Genomic DNA, 24,284 nt, shown 5'->3' on the forward strand with positions numbered 1-24,284 from the left:
TCTTATTGATAATACTGTATGTAACTAATTATTCTTATATTTTTTTTTTCTTCAAAATAAGTATCTACTGTATAATTTTAAAAATCATACATAAAACTAACTATTGTATACATATTTAATATTAATAGCTAAATTAAATTTGTAATATAAGTTATAGAAATTATTCAAAAATGGATAGCAACAGTTTTAATTTAATAAAAAAAAAATTTATTTAACATGGACGAAGAATCATTAATAAGTCAAAAATCATTTACTGATTTACAAGCAATCGATTATAATAGTACATATTTTATTCCCTTACAAAACAACTTATATGATGATTACAACAGTAATACACCTGCAATCGCAATATCAAATAATGATGAAGATGCTCAATTAAAACAAATTTTAGAAACTGTGTACCAAACATGTTTAGGTAAGCATAACTTGTAACAATTATTTTGTGAAATTTTACTCAATTTAATTCATTAAAAACATGAAATATTTAAAATAGGTACTTATATAAAATTATAAAAATTACCTGCAAATAAGATATTTCCTTTTTTTATACTGAAACTATAAAATTGTATTTTATAAACTAGTTTTTATATTGTGATTAAATATTTTTAGTTTATTTTTTGATCAACATTACAATTTTGTTTTAAGATCAACAAATAGATATTAAGGCATTACAATATATAAAAGATAGCCACATAGCCATATTATTAAAAAACTTTCCTCTTAGAATTCACATTAAATTTGAACATTATATTGAACAGTTTCAAAAAAAGTGTAAAAGTGACGAGTCAAATTTAAATCCTGGTATTAATATAATAAATACAAATCAGACAAAGTCAATTTAACCCAGGATACCAGCTGATGTTGAAAATATAAATGGATCATTTCAATTGGAAAAAATATTATTAAATAATGTACAGGGTTCTTTAATACTTGATTATTACAAGATAAATTCAGTCTTGAATGATAGTTGTTGCAATTTACTGGTCGAAATAATCATTAACAATTTAATAACAAATCATACAAATATAACAAAAAAACTTGCGAACTATATAGCTGATGTTATTGTTGCAGCTTTTCCATCCGAAATAGAAGTTAGTATTAACCCTAATAACATTTTTAATATGAAGTAAATTCTTAAAAATATAAAAACAAAATTATAAAATGGTTCACTTTTCAGGATATATATTTTATTAAGGATGCCATTAACAAAAGTCCAAAAGTAAAATTATATTGTAAATATTTTAACACTATACGCTGTATGAGGCAAAATGGATTAATACCAGCTATAGAAAAAGAGCCAAATACATCAAAAACAAAATTGACTCCTACAATAGACAATTTGCAAATACCATTAGGTAATATTAATTAATTAATTTTACTATCATAATATTGTATTAATATCATTATATTATATAGTATCTCTTAGTATTTTTAAAACTACAGCATTAATAAATTGTTTCACTTATAGGCTATTATATTTTTAAGAAATTGAAACAGAATCAGAAAATGCTGCAAACTATTTATTTAATCATGATATGACATGGCCAGAAATTGAGGAGATTTGGAGAAAAACAATAAACTATAAGCTACAGTTTATCAAAAAATATAATACTGCTGAAATATTTAATAAATGGCAACATTATACTAAACCAATGGGATATAAGCTTGTAAGTTTCTGTTACAAATACAACTTTTAATTTAAATTAATTCAAATCAATACAATAAAAACAACCATTACACAAATAAAGATACATGCAATTTTTTTTAATTTTCTCATCTTTTTTTATTGAATCAGTAGATTTTTCAAGATAAGTATCTAATATTTTTGTGTTTTTTGATCTGAAATATTTTATTGTATTATAGGTATAATCTACTGGATTTATTACATTAATTACAATTAAAATTGACTTAATATTCATATAACAGTAGATATTTTTAAGCTAAATACCTAGCAGCCTTCTCTTGTTAATAAATTAGTGATATTAATATTAAGAACAATTTATTAGTAATTTTTTTTAACAATAATAACAACGTCAAAACAATTTTGGTACTTATCCAAGTTTTTTTTTTTAATTTTGTTATGAGGTTATAGATAATATATAGTAGGTAGGTTTTAGACACAGGCACTAAAGTATCTAATGAATAATAATATTTAATTAAAAATAATTAATAAAATTTGTTTTTTAAATTTTAGATAGATATTGACTTTCACAAAATATATAGCAGATACAGTTGTTTTATAACAAAATTTGAAGAAGCTTCTTCAAAACTCATTAAGATACTGGATGAACGGGTAAAAGATTGTTGAAGTAAAATTATTATAGAAAAATTAAAAAATACACTAAATTTATCCAATTGTAAGTACTCCACAAATTAGAGTTAAAAAAATTATTTAGTTTATTAGTTTATTAGGAACCTAACTACAAATTTAAATATTCAGTCACTTTCAGATGCTCATTATAACAAACATCATAATATGTAATGAATGTTATTGAGGGTACTTGTTAAATTATCATGATTTGTTTAAATTTTGGTGCCAATACAAATTTACAATTTTATAGATAAAACCAGTATAATATATAGTATTATATAGGTACCTAGGTACTACATAATTTATTAATTAAAATGGAATAACATTTTAAAGTATGAAATAAATACCTACCGAGTAGGTATGCTAATGGTACTATTATTATTCACAATAGTCAGCATTTTATATATTAGATTACATATTATATACCATTCAGCTAATAATCATTTATTAAATTATTGTATTTTCAGATTCAAAATTTCTGATAATAATGTACTTGTTACACAGTGTGTTAATTCCTACATGCAGTAACAAGAGACGAGAATGGAAAAAAATATTATATCAAATATGGGATCAAAGATTCTCAAAATTCAATTATTAAAATTACTGAACAGCATCAGAAATGGAAGCCCTTTTTAAAAAAAATGACGCAGAAAGAAGGCCCTATCCAACCATGTATACTAATTGTTGGTACATTATTCGATCCTAATCAAATTTTAATATATTTTGATACAGTCAAATACATGACTTTTACAATTTTAAAAGCATTTGATGTTTGCTTCCAAATTTTTTATGTTTTTAATGTTGAATATCCACACGAATCAGAGGATATATGGTTATTTTTACAAAAAGTATTTTATAATATTCATACCAAGTATGACAAATCATGTACCTTAATAAAACAAATTTCTTCAGAACTTTTTAGCTAAAGCATACTTATTTGATACTATTAAAATGTGATTATAAATTATAATTTTCAAAAATTATTTTTATAGGTATTTACATTTATTTTATTTTTTAATTTAGTTACATAATATATTATACTTCACAATTTATATTTTGAATGTAGTCTATTTGTATATAATAATATTATAACACAATATCTTTTAATGTTTATTTAGATACCAAACTTAATATTATATACCTACTCATTTTTTTTATATTTATCTATTTAATGTATTAACTATTATTACATATTACAAATTTTCTATCTTTAATAGATAAATAAATATATATTATATAAATACAACTTGTTTGATTTGTATATAATTATTTTTATTTAATATTGAATAACAATTTATCTATTTAAACATGTTTATTTATTTATATTATAAATGTTTAATTATACTTATGTAAGAACCAATTATCATTATTATTTTTATAAATAAATTTTTAACTATGTAAATTATTAATAAACAAATTCATTAAAATATAATATACTTGGTTATTTGTTTACTTTAATTTAATAAAAAAATGGTATGTTTGACATTAGTATATTATATAATGGGTTTTGAATTACATATAAGTAGTTTATACAATATACATATTAGAAAGTAAATAGAATATCTACAGAGTCAGACTTCAGGTATTTAGGTAGGTATCTATGAATATAAATTTAAATAAGTATATAATCAATTACATTTTTTAATCCATTAATAAATTATAAAATTAGTAGACTGTTTATTAAATTGATAATACTCACTTTTTTCAAACCATAAATATTCTATTGATTCCATTATTAAATATTATTAAACTAAGTATATTTTAGTTAAGTTTAATAATAAACATTTTGTTGAAATAATTTTATTTTTGTAAATTCAACAATACATATGTGTTAAATTAATAATGATAAAATTAACAAAATTCTAAGTTATTAAAACAAAATGAAAATCAAATATATTATTGATACTAAGATGAAACATGAATTAAACTAAACAAAAAAATTATTAAATCAAATAATTTATTAATTCTTATTTAACAAATATTTCATCTTAGTATCAATAAGCATTTGGTTGATTGAATATTAACAATGATATTATTAATTTAATCTATATTTTTGTTAAAATTACTGGTATTTTTCGTTCAGTGTAGTAATTATAATAATAATAAGTAATGACGTATTGTATAAAATAAATGACATTTTTATATTAATCAAATAAATAATATGTATTGACTTATTATATATAATTTTCAGCAACACCTACCACTAAGTCCTGTGCACGCCATTAACTCTACATATAAAAAATTAAAAAACGTACTGTAAGTCTGGTCTTCTGTTTAGTAACATTTATAATATACTTGACGTACAACAATGATACATACCTATCGGAAAAGTTTTTGTTGTATATCATAAGCATGACAAAAAAAAAAAATATTAAATTATAATTCTTTTTTATATTTTTAAAATTTTAAAAATTTTTATATTCTAAACAAATTGACAATATACCTATATTAATTAAGAGTTTAATGCAATGTTGACGTATGTACGTATGCACGTCCGTAACATTAACATAATAAATTTATGTTCGGACGTAAATATATAGTGATAAACTGATAAATGTTAATGATAAAACGGATAAATGTTATTATTTAAAATAAATACCCACATTAAAAATTACTAAATATTAAATAATTATTTCAAAGTGTATTTATTTTTTATTGTTCTGTTAGTTTCTGATAATGATCTTCTATCGTCGTCGATGATTACAGGCGTGTAGTACGTTCATTGATATTAAACTATATATATCTATGAGTACATTGCTCTTATAATATTAATTATTAACATACGCCGACGCGGAAGGCACCAAGTCTTATCTCAATTAACTATGTTTAATTCTTTCTTATTATTATTCTGTAGTTTTAGGCGTAAAATTTTTAAAACATGAATGTATTGTATTAATTATAAGATTTCAAAGCACGTAGCAATATCGTCATGGTGTACTTGGAGTGTCCTGATAAATTCCAACGCCACTACTTACATAGAGTCCCAGCAACTACAGCCGTTTCTGCACATATAGCCTGTTGTCAGTTGGTAAATAATAAATATTTACTTATATATTCATAAATCATAATAGGTACATTTACATTTTTACTAAGTACACAATATGAATTTTATTTCCAAATAATTAATCTGCTAAGAAAAATAGTTTTTTAGTCATTGTATTTTATATTATATAAAAATATTTTAAGCCACTAAAATATGTAATTTTTTATGGAACTGTTGTTTAAATACTTGATAAATATTATCAATGTTTTCGCATAGTTTTTATTGGATATGCTTAATAATTTGAACTCATATACATATGTGTAATATAATGTGTAATAAATATTATTCATAATTAATATAGTTTTGTTGTCAAAATGATTTAATAAAACCATCCTTTCTACAAATAAACCTGTAATACATATTATAAATATATATTATACATATCTATTCAAATTACTTCTACCATTCAGGATAAGGTTTTAGGTATGGTTGTGCATTTTTTTTTTTTTTAAAGGCCTATTAAAGTTTTTATTATACATTCAATAATTTAGTGCATTAACTTACTACCCTTGGTCATTAAAATACTTATTTCTAATCAGGTAATGTGTGATTTAGAGTTCCAAACATTGTTTTTAAGTATTTTTATTAGTTAATCCTCAACAATGACATAAACATTAAGTATACATAAATTATTGTTCGTACAAGTTAAATTTTAATTATAACTAAGCTTAAAAGTAAAAATAAAATATTGTGTACTACATTGTTGTACTTATGTCTAAATTTATTATTAATACACCTTAAAAATTAAAGAAGTAAATTTATTTGTTTTTCATTTAAAATAAATTCCTTTCTCGATTATTAGTTTTATAAAATGAAATACAATACTAATTTCAACTTGATTATTAACTTTTAAAGAATTACATTTGCAATGAAAAATTATGTTTTATGTAAAAATCAACATACAATTTATGAAATAAATAAAACTAAAATAAAATATAATAGGCGTAGGTACATAAATCAATAAAGTATGGTATTTATATGATCAAAAAAATAATTGTTCCATGAAAAAAAAACTAAAATTAACATAATAATAATTCAAATAGTGTTGAGCTATTAGTATATAATTAGAACCTATCTAATACTTAAACAATGATACTAAATTCATTAGAATATATTTGAAATTAAATCATTAGAAATGTTATGTAAATAATTCAATAAGAAAACAGTTCTATTTTAGTGAGTACATCAAATACTAGAACACACAAATACATTAAAGTTAATACAATATTTAATAATGTAACAACTTTTTTTTTCATATTAGATTTTAAAATATACAGTTAAACTGTTTTTAGTACTTAGATATACAATCAATTACTAACTAATAATACTTAAATATATAACATAATTATGAGATACAAAAAAAAAGTTTTTTAACATATATCTTATATTTAATCAATCAAGTTTAATATATTCAATCTTCATGAGCCGTTTGAGCTATAGCTTTAACCTTCCGCCTTAGTTTAAAAACTCTCATCATTGGAACCTATTCTATATTTGAACAAATGCATTTGTGCAGGACAATCACAAAGTTGTTTAAAATGTCGAAGGCATGCCAGTCTCTTTTGATCACACTTACAAGATACAGCAGATATAAACAAAGTGGTATTACAAATCTTACATTGTCTAAGGTCTTCTTCTTGATGTTCAAATTTAACAAAAAGTTGTTGATTAATACCCCAATCAGAAAGTGCTTTACGATGAACTCGTTCAAACTTGACCATTTCCTTAAGATCAGCATATACTAATGCAGCTGCTTTTGGTGTCAATCCATCACAAGATTTCAGTATTTTAAATAAAAGTTCATCATGGGAAAATACACATACTCGTTTGATAGAAGAATAATAGTTAACACATTCACGACCTATTGAAATCCAATCAGCAGGAGCAAAATTCACAGATTCAGCAAAATTAAATCCTTGATTAAACCCAGCATGATAAGCTCTTGGAAAAGTAACAACAAATTCTCCAGCATTTTGATCAGTTCTATAGACTGGGATATTTGCTTTCATCAATATATTCGGATTCAAAATAGTAACCAACTGATGTAAGAGATCTGGCTGCGAATGAAATAATTCTGGTGCTGTCTCCTTCATAACTTCTTCAAAGGCTTCAGCAGAGGCTCCTGGAATTCCATACCATGTTTTAGGTTCACCCCAATGTGAATAATTGATCGAGTAGCTCCAATGATCTTCGTTATGCCAACAAAATGTTGAAAAACACATACCAACATACATCCATGGAACTTTTAAACCAGATAAATCTGCATTAATAAACCTAAAAACTGAGTCTTTAAGTATTGGTAAATTATTTAAATTCCAATGATCTTCTACGTATGACTTGTAAAAAGTATTATCTTCGTTTCCACTTAGAGCAAGACCTGTAGGGAATCCTGATCCATGATCCACAGTATGTATGTCAGCACCATATTCTGCTTTTACTGTGGAATCAATAGATGAAACAATTTTCCAATACTCCTGTTCAACTTTGTCTGTAGGTACAAGATGAACTGGCATATTAAAATATTTAGATTTAAATTTGTCTGCCATTTCTCCAAATTGTTGAAGTGTGTATTGACGCTGAGCTGGTTCAAATCCAAAAGCATCGCTAGGTTTGTTTAATTCATTGATTACACATTTATCACACCTCCATGTACCCTTTGGAACAGTAGTTAATGGTATGATTAAACATTGCATGTGGAAACTTGAATCACATTCATGACAAATTAAAATAGTTTTTTCAGATTTGTCTCTTCCACATTTTTGACAACAATATTTTTCTGTATAATTTACAGCAGGTTTACTTCTTGTAGACTTTCTTGACTTTAAATGTCCTATTTTACACTTAGTGTCATCAGAATCGTTATCATCATCGGGGTTAAGTTTGATTTTTTTAGTAGTTAAATTTGAAACACAAGAATTTTCTTCTTTAATATTTAGAACTTTCCTCTTTTTTGCAATTGGTTTGTTATAAATTTCATCTTTAGTGGTAGCATGAAAAAATGAAAATGGATTAAGCCATTTTTGATAATGACTTTTTAAAACTGTACTAGAAGATTTTTTACAAACATAACCCATACGACTAGCCACTTTTTCCCATTTTTTCTTTGAACATACTTCACCAAAACCTCCTTCAAATTCTACAATTTTATAAAGAGAATATAAATCTACAACTCTTTGTTCTAATACTGGTAGTTTAAAACTGATGCCTTGTAAATGCCAATATTTGGCAACTTTTTCCAAGAAATTGAGTTTAACTCTAGTAATTGCATCTTGTTCATTTAGTTTTTGAATTGTGGGTGTAAATTTAAATTTATCAACATCAATAGAAAATGGAGGATTCCAATTAGGTGGAGGTCTAATTTTACAGATGCCATGTTTTTGTGCTACACTTCTAATTTTAGATATATATTGCAACGGATCTTTAAATTCTTCTGCAGTAGGTTCAAAAACTGGAGCTTCCGGAGGAACGTTGAAAATGAATTTTCCGTTTTCCATAAGACTGACAGGATCAATAAATTTTCCTTCAGGACATTCTTTTTGGTTTGGTTCATCAATTTCAATTTCACTCGTTATTTCTCTTTTCACACTCATTTTAATAAAATACTAATTTCCCACTATGATGTATAGTTAATATTATATACATACATATATAAATTAATATATTTAAAAAAATTATAATTACTTACATAAACAGAGATAAAAACACGTTCAATAAAAAATTAAAACTTGATCGAAAAAGTATCGTAACTGCAACACACTGATTTTCGAAAATTATAATTTTAAAATCCACGTTGTATTGTCGATAGCCAAGGTTTGCGTTTCGAACGACGGACGACTATCCCGCACCACGTACGAAGCGTTACTAAGGGTGGTGTGGACTAGCTACTATCTCAATAAAAAACATGAGGTGGGGTTTGGTTCTCCGGCCAACATAATTTTGATAACATGATATAACCTCATTGGAGAATTCCAATACTAACATGATTTGGTGTTGGAGGTATGTGGTTCTAAAAAGTAAACAAATTTGTAATGTTATTTGTCGAAACTTGAATGCTCATTTTTAAGAATTATAACGCTTAAAAAGAAAAACATTGAAATCAAGGTTATCTAAATCCAACAATATTATAATGCTCAATTATTTTACTTCTGTCCATGGCTAAATAACTAGGTATTATAGCAACTTTGTGATACGCAGGTGTCATGGCCGCCACTGGCAGTGATAGATAAGACGTATACCGACCAACGCAGTACGGTGATAAAAATCACTGCCAGTTAAGATTTCTTTCCATGCCAAATCGTGAATAGTACGTGCGCAGCCCAGAACGCAAATGCGTCTTAATGAGATCATACCTAGTTATTTAGCCATGCTTCTGTCATTATTACTGACCCCACAGACTTAAATCTGATATAACGATATAGACTGAAAATTAACCACCATAACCTAAAAAATAATTGTATACTGTTTAGTCGTATTTAGTTTTTTGTTGTTTTGACATAAATATTTAAAATATTATGTTTTATTATTGAAATTTGAAATAAATGATTTTTTTTATTACAATTATTCAAAAACATAACTTGCTGTCATTTGATCAATTTTTATTCAATTTTAATATATTTATTTTTTTTTTTTTGAAATATTTTGAAAAATATGTTCAACGAAATGGCTATCTTCAAAATTTGAAAATCTTTAAATGCATAAAAATTTTTTTTTTGAATTTTTGAATTTCTTAAAAAAAAAAATTGAAGATTATGCCAATTCAATCATAATTTCTATACTTAGTATTGTAAAAAAACTGCTTTTAAATATATTGATTTCCAATAGAGATATATGGGTGATACGGGACTTATGGGACAGACTGTATAATATTGTAAAGACTTAAGTTTCATTAAATAATATTTAATTTTAATTTTAATTATATTTTTATTACTTTTCATTTTATACTGAAAACTATGTTTGTTTCATGTATTATTATTTTAATAGTTGATACCTAAATGTTAGTGATACATCTTTTAAATCATCTGGTTTCCGGTATTACCTATCTAATGTCTAATATTATTTTTTTTTTACTTAAATAACATTGTATATTGTATTTAATAATAATAAAATAATAAAATCACATGCTGAGTTAGGGTGTTAAAAAAACCCCTGTATGAGGAGTATGGTGATGTATTATAAAATGACCACAATGCATGCTCAGTGATGGTGCACCGTAAAAGATAACTTCTGAAATTAGCTACTTCATAATAATCATCAAGATCTGATGAGTCTTACCATTTATATTAGATCTCTATAGTACATTAATACCAAGCTTGCAGCTTGACTTTGCACTTCAAGAAATAAGGCTTAGAATTATTTTCAAGCTTATCTTATGTAATAACATTACCTGTGTGTTTTATCCATAAATAATATATACATCCATAATAATATTATCTTTCAATTTTAATTCACTCTAATATTAAGTTTTACTTACTATTTAAGATTGTGGTTTTTCTGTAATAAATTTGAACTGTTTTATACAATTTGTCATATGGTAGGTTAGGTTGAGTAGCTAGTAATAAAGAGACAATATATGCAGGTGTATTGTGTGTTCTATGTATGGTTCAGAAAGAACAGGGATCATTAAATATTTTTAATTTTGATTAAAAAATAATAATAATAATTGCATAAATATTTATAATTTTTTATTACAGGACAATTCAGAAAACAGTTTTGTACAAGTCATGGTTCACAGGATTAAAAAACTTACAATTTGTTAGTTCATAGAGCTTAAGTTAAATGAAGTCTTTTTGTTTGTATTTATTTTTTTGTACATTTATACTAAATAAAATTATATTAACAACACAAACATTCTAGGTAGAAATTATATTTAGCATAAGGTCATGTTTATAATAATGGTTATATTAGTTTATTAGCATGGGCTATATTTTATTAACATATATTGTTTGGTGAAAAAAGATAATACTGTAAAACCATGTTGAAGTCATTAATGACATGTAATTAATATTAAATCATTTTCATATTTTTTTATGGTGTACACCAAAATGCTACTATAGAAAATAGTTGATGACCCAATTGAAATACAATTTAGAATTTTGCATATAAATAAATATAAAACTAAAATTTTAACAAGCGGTATTATATCTAAATAAAATAAATAATAATATCATCGAAAAGTATAAATTAACTTATTTTAAAGGCTATGGAAAACTTGTCCTTCTTATATAAATGATAAGATTACATTTTTTGCCATAATAATATGTATGGCTGTTCTATTAAAAAAAATGTGTACTTTAAATTTCTAAGTTAACAAAGTAACATTCAATTTAATTGTAGAATAAGATATTTAGTAATTGATTTTAAATTTACTATTTTTTACACCTTTAAAATTCAAGGCCCGGGTCTACCCATTTTTCTTCAAAAAAAAAATTTTTTATATCGTATTAAATGAATACTCTTCAACACTAATATTGATAGGTACTATTAATTTTTAATTTTAAAATAAATGCTTACAATATGCATAATATAATAAATGTATAATATATAATATTCCTTTACTTTTTTATTTATAAAAATATTCATTGATAATCTTTACATCAAAATATTGGGCCTACCCAAGAAAAGTGTCTAGCTACGCTACTAGAGAGTACCTGATCGCCCATCATAATATTTTCAAAACGTGATCTCATTGCCATTCGCCAGTCAAAATTAAGAACTGTTGATGTGAACACTATATTTGCCGGTGTAACTATTTTCTTAAGATAATGTTACTTATTATATACAAGGCCAGCCATATGAGCAGCTAGTTGATCACCCAGGGCAAAAACTATTGATGTAAAGTATTGGTGATATCACATAAAAAATATTTTGTCAAACTACAGCTAAGTAAGAAAAGAAAACGTTAAATATTTAAGTGCTACAAAGATGTGATAGCATAAATTAATGCTAAGTACTTAAATTGATTTAAATTGAATTATTTGTGTTATTACTTATTACAAACTTCTAATGCATTTTGATAATTTTATTTGTGTGATTTTGTGTGCTTACATTATGAAATGGCACATGAAATCATGATGTGAATATGTGATGAGATCATGATATTTGTATATATATGTATACAATTTTCATAGGTAATAGGATGGGACATCACTATACCTAGTTTACTCGTTATACTGTGAGCGAAGAGTGTACTAGTTACCATAATGATTAGGTGTATACATAAACATTTTTATTATCTAAGGCATAAACAGATACTAGTTTATGATAAACAACTTAGTATTGTTAATTACTGATTCAATTTTTATCTCACACATTTGACACTATTTTAACATTAATTTCAAAATTTTTCTCATCTTAAACATAATTTAAAATTTTATGTAACTAAAAAAGGCGTTTTTATTTCATAATTATTTTATGCAGTTATTTGAATATGATTGTTTATAATATTAAATTTTTGTATTTTTTTCCAGGATTTCTGTCGTATGACATATTTGATACCTAATAAATAAGAAAAATAAACGTGTTATTAAATATATCATAATTTATATATGACTATCATATTATGACTGATCAACAAATACCAATAATACTTAGCACGTACCCATACTTTCCTATCGATATTTGTGTATTCTGTGTATAAATGTAAAGTGAATAACAACTCCAAGAAAATAGATTGCATCATAATATCATAAAGTGTAGTACTATGATTATTATAATTCTGACTAGTGAATGGTGATGTGAAACTTTTTAAAATAGGTACTCACAGAAAGGTATCACAAGAATCTTAGAAAATATTTGTTTTTATTTAGTTTATTTTTAATGTCGGTTTTTATTTAAAATAATAATATTTTCCGTAGTTATTATAACAGTTATCAGAAGGGTTTGGATTTTATAGCACTTGCATATTTCTTATGAGATGCTTAAAACATAGTAGAGTAAAAGTAAATTTGTGAATTATCAATACAGCAAAAACAAAAAACTCAAAAACTTAGATCGCTAAAGAGTTATTTTGTAGGATTGGAGATCAATTTTAAACAACATTTGAAATGTTGTAGAATTTAAATTTATTTAAACTCTTTTATTCCTACTTTAGACTAACTTTCTTAAATGTATACATACAAATATATAATATTTTACAGTAAATTGTAAGTATTTCAAATTTACTGCTTGAATAATAGAAATAAATAAAAAAATTATTCAATTTTATATTAAACCAGCTGACCCCGTCCACTTCGTTGTCCGTTAATAATGCCAATTCTGTATAATTTGATTCGAATTTTGATTAATTTGTTTTTTAATATTCGATTTAACGGGGTTCAAAACTTAGACATTTTCATTAACCGTTTTGATTCTCAAAAATCTTGTGAAAGCACCACTTTAATGTGCGAATTTTGTAAAATGCTTTCTTTTTGCACACTAAATTTGTGGTACGATTTTACGAATGTACCGTGTAAATTGCAAGCATCGATCTATCATTGTTCAGGCTCTACGTTTATCAGTCAGCGAGTTACTCAAGTCATAATATTATAGTTAATCTGCTTGCCGTTGCCGTGAGACTTTTTTTTTACTACGGTGGGTAAAATACAATAATGTGCCATTTCGTGGTTATTATATTGTTTCCTGTTGGTAAAACAATAAAACTCGATATATCTTGTTATGTTAGTCTATTGCTGTGAATTTGAAATTTTTAGTGGACATTGACTTATTTCGCTAATTCTTATTTTTGTTATGGTTTTAACAATATGATAAAGCTGATGATGCCAGATAAGTCACTTTTATATCAAATATTTTAAAACTTTTACAGTCATCGACTTTTAGATTATAAATTGTATAAATTGTGTGTATACCTAATGACGTATGTATTTTTGTTTATAGTTGTACAAATAATTAAAAAAATAATATAGTTAATAAAAATTAATATTTAATTAATATAATATAATATAATTATTATAAAAATTAAAACTATCCAAGACAATTTGTGTCATTATCAAATGCTCCGGCGCAATTAACGAACACCGGCAATTCCGATCTCAGTTTCTATAACGATTTCATAGATAATCTTTGCACGCCCAAATTGTTAATACCCTGCAGCACCTAGGTTTATAACCATATAAGTGAAATACATTATATATAATATTAGAATATATATATATAAACATATATTATATTGTAAACTCGATAAAAATGTATGAATATTTTTAATATTTTGTAAATCTTCTATCTTTGAGTGTTGAACGCTATATACTACAGTACACCAGGGGTTTCCAAAGTCAAAACTACGACTCACAGGTCGTGCTCGGCCCGTAAGCAGCTCTTGTCCGACATACCAATGGACAATGGTAGATGTACCTATTTAAACATAATATGTATATTGTATACTACAAATCACTATCGTTCGCACCTAATATTTATATATATATAATATATATATTATAATATAAATACGCATATATACATTATGCATATATTAATATTTAATATTCTTCTCAGTGGCGGTTTTGGATGTATTTTATTAGTGAGGTGACTTTTGCATTGCTCCCCTTCCCTTTATAACAAAAATTAAACTAATATTGAAATCGGTTTCATTAGGCTCTGTGACAATAGTAATGGTTTATGATTATCTATATCTATATATATTGTGTTGTCTTGTTGATAATGTGCCATTACGGCTGCGGGCTGACCATAATAGGTACTATTCATATATTTTTAGTACTCAAAGACTATGAAAAATGAGCCTCACGATGATCATTGCGCTTGCTCAATTTTACTTATTTAATAGTCGCATGCATTCGCGTACTTACGCGCGCGTGTGTGTGTAATTTATGTACACAAGTAACATTTCTGAAGCGACGTAAAACGGTGCCTCTCTGACGTCATCGAAATATTGCCGCCGGCTAAAATTTGAGGGTTTGTTTACGTAATAATTATTTCTCTCATTTCTCATCGGTTTACACTATTTTTGGTAAGAAACGCGGAATAATATTATACAAAAGTTAAATAAATGATAATTCATATAATTAGGGTTTATAGCCCTTATCATATTATATGCATATTGTGCATACAAATAGTATGTATTATTGTGTAAAAAAATATTGTATAAAGTAGGTACATAATATGGATAAATAGCTATTAGTATAATACCATATTAAAAATTCTATGTACACTTGATATTCGTGTCAACATGTAGCTATGAAAATTTATTTTCGCAACTCATAAGTTTGATTAATTCAAAATAAAGGAAAATACGTTGATGGTTGAAATAGCTAATGCAGTGATGCAGTCGTAATTTGTTTATTGTGTATACGCTTAAATGTACTTGGTATATGAACGTGAGGGGCTTTGCCCCCCACACCCCCCACAACAATCATATTATATATACTACTTTAATACATTAAAGCTTGGATTTGTATGTATTTATTGTAATTACAAATTTATTCTGGTTGATAGTATGATAATATGCTAACTACTAGGTGAGCAAAAAATTTGTTTCATGACATAACGATTTAAAAAATGATACTTCTTAATGCATATTTTTGCATTATTTTGAAATTTTTCTATTTTAGAATTTTAATTGTGTATTTCATCTTTTTGCGCATATTTTGGTGTTTGTTTTTTAAACATTTTTTTAAATTTATACTATTGTATATTATGGTATAAAAAAAAAATATTTTATTTTATAGTTTTGATTAATATCAAAATAAATTAATAGGTATAGGTATACTTGTAGGATTAAACAGTTTTTCCAAATAAGGCTTAGATCAATCGGGGAAATAAAATAATAAAATATCGATTACGTCCATGATTGTCGATTGACATTATTTCATATGATAATCATTTTTTTTTCATGTATATTATTTAGTTTTATGATTTTTTTAACATTTTAATGTAAATATATTAATACAAATTTAATCTTTTTTAGCGCATGTTTTGTTGGTTTTTAATACATATAAATCCGCGCTCTAATTAATATATATTTAATTTTTTATTATTATATCTATATTATGAATTAATGACACATAGATAGTAAGTAATTAAGTATTATAAACAGTTGTTTTAATTATGAAAACCGTAAAACCAATTAGGTTAGGTTATTTTTATTTGTTAATTCAACATCATATATCAAATTGGTAAGTATGTAAAATAATTAATGCAATCCCATACGCGCGTATACCCGCGTATCATGTGCTATTCCATAAGTATACGCGCTTACAGAAAAACTGAGAAGTGAGTATACGCCGTACACCCGCGTATACCTACGCTCCACTACACCACTGGCTAATTCTAATTGTGTTCGAATAAAACATTCGAAACTAAATTAATAGAAATCTGATATTTATATTTGTTTATTTTTACTTTGATATCAAAATATTAGCGTACCAAAAAAATGTTCTCCAAGGCTACCAGTATTTTCCCTAATCGAAATTCCCGAATGAACTTTTTTCCAACCGGTTTAATGGGAACATACTACTTGGGTCTGAAATAATAATCAGTATTCAGTATAGGTAGGTACATGAGTTTCGTTCCGCAAAAACAATTTTAAAAAGAGTCATAGCCTATTCGCGTTCCAGTATACATTTTTTGTTTAATTTAATGAGGAACGTTTTCTAAAAATTGCGGTGAGAAAAATATTATGATTAACCTTACACACCACTTAATTTTACTATTTTACTTTTAATTTACTTAGGTATCTAATGTAAAAGATGATTCATTTTACACATCTATAATTAATCAATGGATACATCACTGATATTATTATACTATAATACAATTATTAATATTTTTACTAAACAAATTATTTTTAATTTTAAGTACAAATAATCTAAATAATATAACAGTTTTAATATTAGCATATTGCATTCATAGATCATCATATTTATAATTAAAAAAAATCGTTTATATATTTTTCAATTTATTTTTACTTTATTATTATTGTGTAAATGCGTTTTTATTATTAATTACTTTTAATATGCATTAATTTTTTTTTCTTCTTGAATTTGTAAACCTGTTTAAATAGGATATAAATTCTAATTATTATCTTTATGCAGGTGCAATCTAATACTTAACATAAACATCTAGCCACCCTTACCATAAACAAATTGTTCAATTATAAACAGATAGAAAATACAATACAATTATAAATACAATTATATTATTATACCAACTCTAATAATAATTATAATCAATACATTTTGATGAAAACTTTTGGGTAACTTTATAAATATAAAATAGAAATAAATACTATGCCATGATCCAAGGGGGAGAGGCTCCGGACCCGTGGCCCACCCCTCTGGTTGCGCCACTGCTTCTTATAATTATTTAAATAATTAACTTTTTGGACTTTTTTCATTTGATGGCTCATCTGCACACCGAGTACTTGCGTTAGAAAAAAAATCATGAAAAACGGTCTAGTAAAACTGCAATGAAAAAACGCCTGACGTTTTAATAAAATAAATAATTAAGATGAAGATTGTCGTAACTAATCTCAGTGTCCCGCACACGTACAATTACTACTATACAATATGATCATAGTATAAATCGATAATATATTAAAATTAATCTTCATATTTTGTAAATTTCATTAAATGTAATAACATTTACAATATGAATACAAGTTTTAAATATCCACGTTTGGTGTTTTTGAATTATAACAAAATAATTAACATTGTTATTATTCATGAAAATACGTAATTTTATCTAAAATTGAAATACAAATGCATGTTTCAAAAACCCCATATCACCCTTAATATCTCTATGAAAAATGTATAAAATATATAAGCGCGTTTTTTACAGAAATAACTTATTATTAGACTCGCACTACGACACGAACACACGGTTGATACTAAATATTTTTACAGAATGAAATAATATTATTGGTCCGATTTCGAAACTGATATTTTCTGAGTATTCGTAATTCGTATATATTATTTGATTATTTCACCGATAAAGATAATTAATCTAAGGGCCGAGACTCTACAGTCTACACACAATAAAACGAAATATGACACACCAGACCGATTAACGGGAATTTCTCACAAAATCTGAGAGCGATAAGATTTTTTTCGTAAAAGATATTTATTTATATATTTTTTTGTATCGGTTATTACTTCAAAAATGTTTAAAAATCAAACTAACACCAAAATATGCACTCTAAGATGAAATATGCAATTAAAATTGTTAAATAAGCTCTTAAAAATTAAAAACGACAAAATATGCAAAATATGCACTAAAAAAATTTCATTGTTTAAATCGTTATGCCAAGAAACAAATTTCGCGCTCACTTAGCATATCATACAATAAACCAAAATACATATGCAATTGCATACAAATCCGCGCTCTAGACTAATAAGTAATAAATAATAACTACTTAATAAGTATAGAAATTCTGATTGAAAGGCATGAGATTTAATTATTCTTTTTCAAAAACTAAAAAAACCTTTTATGCAAATAAATATTTAAATTTTCGAGATAGACATTTGGTTGATTGCACTTTTTAAAACAGTTCAGAAAAAAACATATTTAAAATAAATAAAAATAAAATTATTAAAATTGAATAATAATCGATCAAATTAGAACAAATTATGGTTTTACATTTCTAAAAAAAAAATACTTGCAACATTAATTATGAAAAAACTAAAGTGGTTACTTATTTTTATTTATTTAAGTTATTTAAGTATACTTCTATGTCTACCAAATAGTTAAGCAATATGTTGACTACATATTTAACACTAAAATTGATCTTATTCGTCATCATAAGTATTTGTAATGTTATAAAATCGCATTTTACTTCGTTTCCATATTATATCACGTCTTTTAAAGATTTAATCATTACTAAATTTAATTTTTTTACACGGTTTTTATAACGAAGTGTTTTTGGTGTGATAAAAATATACGGTAGCAATAAAAACATGTGCAGAGATTTATCATTGCAGAAAAGTGTTAGATGATTAAGTTTAATACAATAACAAATTTAATTATGATATGATAATTATAGATTTTTTGGTGGTAATTGTGTAACACAAAATATGTTTACAATGTGAAAAATAAAATTAATGAAATTATTATGTGACTTAAATAAATAGATAAATTAACAATTTAAAATATGTATAATATATAACGCTTATAATAAATAAATCTATAGCGTATGTGAAACACCACTGAAGCACTCGTGTGCGCTTGACCCTACAAAGCGTGTAACCGAAACGCACCCAAAGAAACTCTGCAAATTAGGTTAAGTAGACAGTCATAGGTTACATTAGTCAACGGGAGCCGATACAGCGTATCATCCGTACCCACTGCAAACCACGCGGGATATTAGTCAACGAAATATCCTACACGATCATTGTACAAGTATATCTATATAATCTCACTGGTGACAATAGTGTCTCGCCGCCGAAGGAACAATGGGTCGGTGGGTAGATGGGATGGCGAGTGGGGTACTGCGGGGTTTTGGTACGCCGAAAACCGTTCACTACACCAACAACACTAAGTCAGCCGTTGTTGTTTTGTTGCTTTTTGGCGCATTCGTTACCGTTGGGCACTGCCATCGTTTCCGTTCCGCACCGTTATGGAATCGGCGAGGTGTGGCAGTACAAATAAACCAAAACGGCAAGCTAACCTATTTCACAAAAAAATGCGAAAGATAAACGAGAACCACAAAAACAAAATTTCTGATATTTTAAATATTGTTACGTGCAGTAAAAAACTAAATCTTGTATAAAAACGTAGCTCTTGGGCTAAGGCCTAAGGTCTTATTATTACTACCGTAATTATTACTACCTATTATAACTACCGTGATTCGGTAAAGACTTCTACAACACACGTGCTACGTGCATAATGTAGGTATTACATAGTAGGTACCTACAAATATCTTGAGATAAGTATACAAGAGTACAATTTAAATGTGTATTTTCCCTCCATTTAATAATGCACCACAATTTATTTTGTTTTAATAAATAATAATACTGCGTGTATGACATAATAGTAATATCGCTCATACGGTATCATATTTTATTTTCGAACGGTTCATCTGTTGATGGTATTTCAATGCTGCTAAAAGGTCAGTAGCAAACTCATCGTTAATCCGTAGTTGGCACACCCGCAATATAATATAGCCTACAGGTACAGAGGTTGTCGTTTATCTTTCGCTTTTTTTTGTGAAATAGTTTATGGTTTATTTGTACTGCCACACCCCGCCGATTCCGTAACGGTGCGGAACGGAAACGATGGCAGTGCCCAACGGTAACGAATGCGCCAAAAAGCAACAAAACAACAACGGCTGGCTTAGTGTTGTTGGTGTAGTGAACGGTTTTTCGGCATACCAAAACCCCGCAGTACCCCACTCGCCATCCCACCAACCCACCGACCCATTGTTCCTTCGGCGGCGATAACAAAGTGTTTTTGGTGTAATATCAGCTATTTTTTTTATAAAATAAGAAGCGATTTTATTTGACTGCATAGTACTATAGACTATAGTGTGTATATTAGTAATAATAATCTAGCTAGCATCGTTGGCATTATAATATTATTATATTAAATATAATATATTATATTATTATTATATTCACCGGCATCCGAGAGACCGCGCCGTCACGTTGTAACCTAAAGCCGATACACACTGGCTATTGTAGTAAATTTTTGGTGCTACTTATATCAAAGACCTTTATACCTGTTGTTCGATTTTACTTATTGTTGTTTATTTAAGCAGTACATATAGGTATAAAATGTGTTATTGTTATTGCACATTTTATGATATTATAAGAATTGCAAAATATATTAAATTGCTATTAAATGTTATGCATAAATAAGATTATTATAATATGGTACAATGGTACAATTATATAATTTATAATTTATATACATTTTAATTATATAATACATTTATTGATGATATTTGTATTTCGGTTATATGGCGAAATGTAAATATCATTACGATTTTCACAAGGAAAAATATTCAAATATATCTAATAAAATATGTATTAAGAAACTAAACATTTTTGAAAGCCTGGGGGGGCGATGGCCCCAGTGCCCCCCCCCCCCCCTTGAAGCCATGCCTCTTGCGACGTGCGTCTCGTATAGTCGCGTGAACTTCCACACACACACATACATATATATTTCACCGGCGTTCAAACGAGTTGTGCGTCGCCCACGTATATTATTATAGGTATCTCCAGGTATACATATTACATTTATAATATACTATGTAGGACGTAGGTATTAGAGAAAATAACTAATGCCATAATACCTTTAGGTAATTCATAATATAAATAAAAATATTAACTAAACGACAATTTTGATTTTAAAATTAAAACACTTGACACTTCTCAATTTCCATCTAATTTAGTAATTATGAGTACCTAGTAATTGACATTTAAAAAAATAAAAAATATTTTTTTAAATTTTATATGAAGGATATCAAATTTTTTTATTAGGGTTTCTTCAAATGTTGAAGTATAATATTATAATTATTTAAATAATATATTTTTGCTAAATAATATTTTATTTTATCTACTACTTTAATCATTAATAATATAATATAGGTAATTATCTTCAATGTAACTTTTTTGTACCTCCTAGTTGTAATAACAAAATTTGGTTAATTTAGTCTTACGATATTATAATTAGGTACGCTATTTACATTCTTAACTACGATTTTCGGTGTTCTGAGCATGCCCTAAACATGGTTTTTTGTGTTTTGCGCACGCATAGTGCGAAATATAATAATATAAAATACAGGTTAAATAATAATATAATACGTAATAATCCGTATCGTAACACTCGTACCTGCACATATCTGTCAAACCGGTGATTTAATAAAAATATATTCTACTTTGAATTTATTTTAAGTTTTAATTTTTATAAGCAATAGTACCTATAAAATAATTTGTAACCATAAAATGTTGGTTTTTTTTTGGAAACCTGTGTATTTTAACGTTCTAAAAATTATAGTACCAAACGTTTTTTTCGAAAATCATTAGTTTTTGAGTAATTCAAAAAAAAAAATATAAGCTTATTTTCAAATACATTTTCAAAGAGAATTAAGGGTCAGCGTTGCCACTCACTTGTGCTCGCTCGGACATTCAAAACAAAAATATCCCTCGATTTGCTATGCAACACCACCTAAGGTAGGTAGGTCACAGCCCTACAGGGCTAAAAGACGATGCCCATAATTTTGCTAACAATAGCCAAAAATTTACAGATATGTGTAAGTACGAATACTACGACACGTATTATTACGTATTATATTATTATTTCACCTGTATTTTATAATATTATATCACCACTATATATGCGTATCCATAACACCGAAAATCGTGAACTTATTAGGATATTACCTTAAAACTGATAATTTCCGAAAAAAAACTTTTTGCACCATAATTTTTAAAACGTTAAAATACATAGGTTTCAAAAATAAAATATTGAAATTTCGAGGGGGTGCTAAACTAGATTTATATCAAATTTTGTAACTAGCTAAATAAATTGAATATAATTTCAGTATCTAATAAAAATATGTTATTTATTTATTAGAAAATCTATCCATACTATAGGTATTTATAGGTACCTATACTGAATTATTATGCGTTTTTATCATAAATTTACTGATTAGGTATTATTAATACTGGCGGAATAATCAAGCTTCGCTTGTGATAAAAAGAAAATCATTTAATTATTTAAATTACACACTAAATACTGTAACCTTTAAGTACAATATAACACTCCTTCTCATCAACCCTTAAACAAAAAAATGAAAATTGGGTGACTTGGCATCACTTAGGAAAGTATTTAAAAAAAAAAACACTGTAAAAACAAATTGAAAAAAATAGTTCAATAGTGTCGTCAGAAAATTGGTAGGTATGTAAAAAGTCCCGTTTTTTTAAGTATAGGTATATATTACAAGGATTACTTATTCCTATACGATTATATATTAACACAATGTATACAAGCGTAAAAAAGAAATTAAATTAATAAATACATTTACCTAATCTTTATACATAAAACATAAATAATTAAAATGTTGATATTTTAAACTCTCTCTTTTATGAAAACTGTGTTTAACGAAAGAAATCTCTTGATCCCTTCAGATTCGTAAATAGAGTTTTCACTGTACCTATAACCAATGTAGGTAGTATATTAATATATTCTACCAATTATAATAGAAATAAATATTTTAAGTATATAAAATAAATAATCAATCTATTGATTTTGTTTTGTGAACAATTTTGTAATTTGGTTTTAAAAATCATTTTTGAAAGATTTAATTATTGAAATCGAATTATTTGAGATTTTGTCCAGTTACCAGGTTACCAAGTATAGCTACGGCCTATATCTCGTAAACTAAAGTTGGGCTCACGGCACGTCGTCTGTTATTGCGTATAGGCGGGTTTCCACTACAAATGTGTACGTGTACGTGCATAGAAAATTATTTTCTGTGATTGGTTGGTATACATAGTAAGCTTTAGGTATACTAGAAAGTCTATACGTTCCAACCATAATCAGAGAAAAGTATTTTTATGCACGTACACGTACACGTATGTAGTGGAAACCCGCCTTTATAGATTTTATTATATTCTGATTAACCATGGTTAATCATGGTATCACTCAGTAACCATATAATCTACCAAGAAAATATGTTTAGAGCTGTTTCGAGCTCAAATATTATTGTACATGAGTATATGTTACTCGTAGGTACATGTCATCGACCATTGTTACGATTTTTTCTTAAGATTATCATCTGTCATAGTGTCGTCCTCTATGCTAGAACAAAATACGAATATTTACATAGAAAACGAAAAAAACGCTGCGAAAAGTCCGGTCATCGATTATTAAATGTCTCGATGAGTCTTGTATCCAGTTAATTGCAGTAGTAAGTACCGACAGTACCGTTCACTCGCATATATTATAACCACGAACTAATATTAATTAATGGTTATAACTATT

The 24,284-nt window shown here is 26.2% G+C and overlaps 2 protein-coding genes and 1 long non-coding RNA gene across 3 annotated transcripts; 2 read left to right on the forward strand and 1 right to left on the reverse strand.

Annotated features, from left to right (window-relative positions):
• Positions 1–1,183: 1,183 nt before the first annotated feature.
• On the forward strand, positions 1,184–2,340 carry LOC126552865 (uncharacterized). The gene is made up of 3 exons (XM_050207957.1): positions 1,184–1,355; positions 1,486–1,667; positions 2,195–2,340. Exons 1-3 carry the CDS (start codon positions 1,259–1,261, stop codon positions 2,306–2,308), a joined length of 393 nt encoding a protein of 130 aa, XP_050063914.1. The 5' UTR covers positions 1,184–1,258; the 3' UTR covers positions 2,309–2,340.
• Positions 2,341–4,894: 2,554 nt separating this feature from the next.
• On the forward strand, positions 4,895–11,197 carry LOC126552835 (uncharacterized). Its single transcript, XR_007606279.1, has 2 exons — positions 4,895–5,339; positions 11,045–11,197. It is a non-coding gene; the product is annotated as an uncharacterized LOC126552835 (long non-coding RNA).
• Positions 6,815–9,246, reverse strand: LOC126552834 (lysine-specific demethylase lid-like). Its single transcript, XM_050207868.1, has one exon. The coding sequence runs from the start codon at positions 8,942–8,944 to the stop codon at positions 6,815–6,817; it is 2,130 nt and encodes a 709-aa protein (XP_050063825.1). The 5' UTR covers positions 8,945–9,246.
• Positions 11,198–24,284: the final 13,087 nt, after the last annotated feature.

This window comes from Aphis gossypii, chromosome X (assembly GCF_020184175.1).
Source record: "Aphis gossypii isolate Hap1 chromosome X, ASM2018417v2, whole genome shotgun sequence".
NCBI lineage: Eukaryota > Metazoa > Arthropoda > Insecta > Hemiptera > Aphididae > Aphis > Aphis gossypii.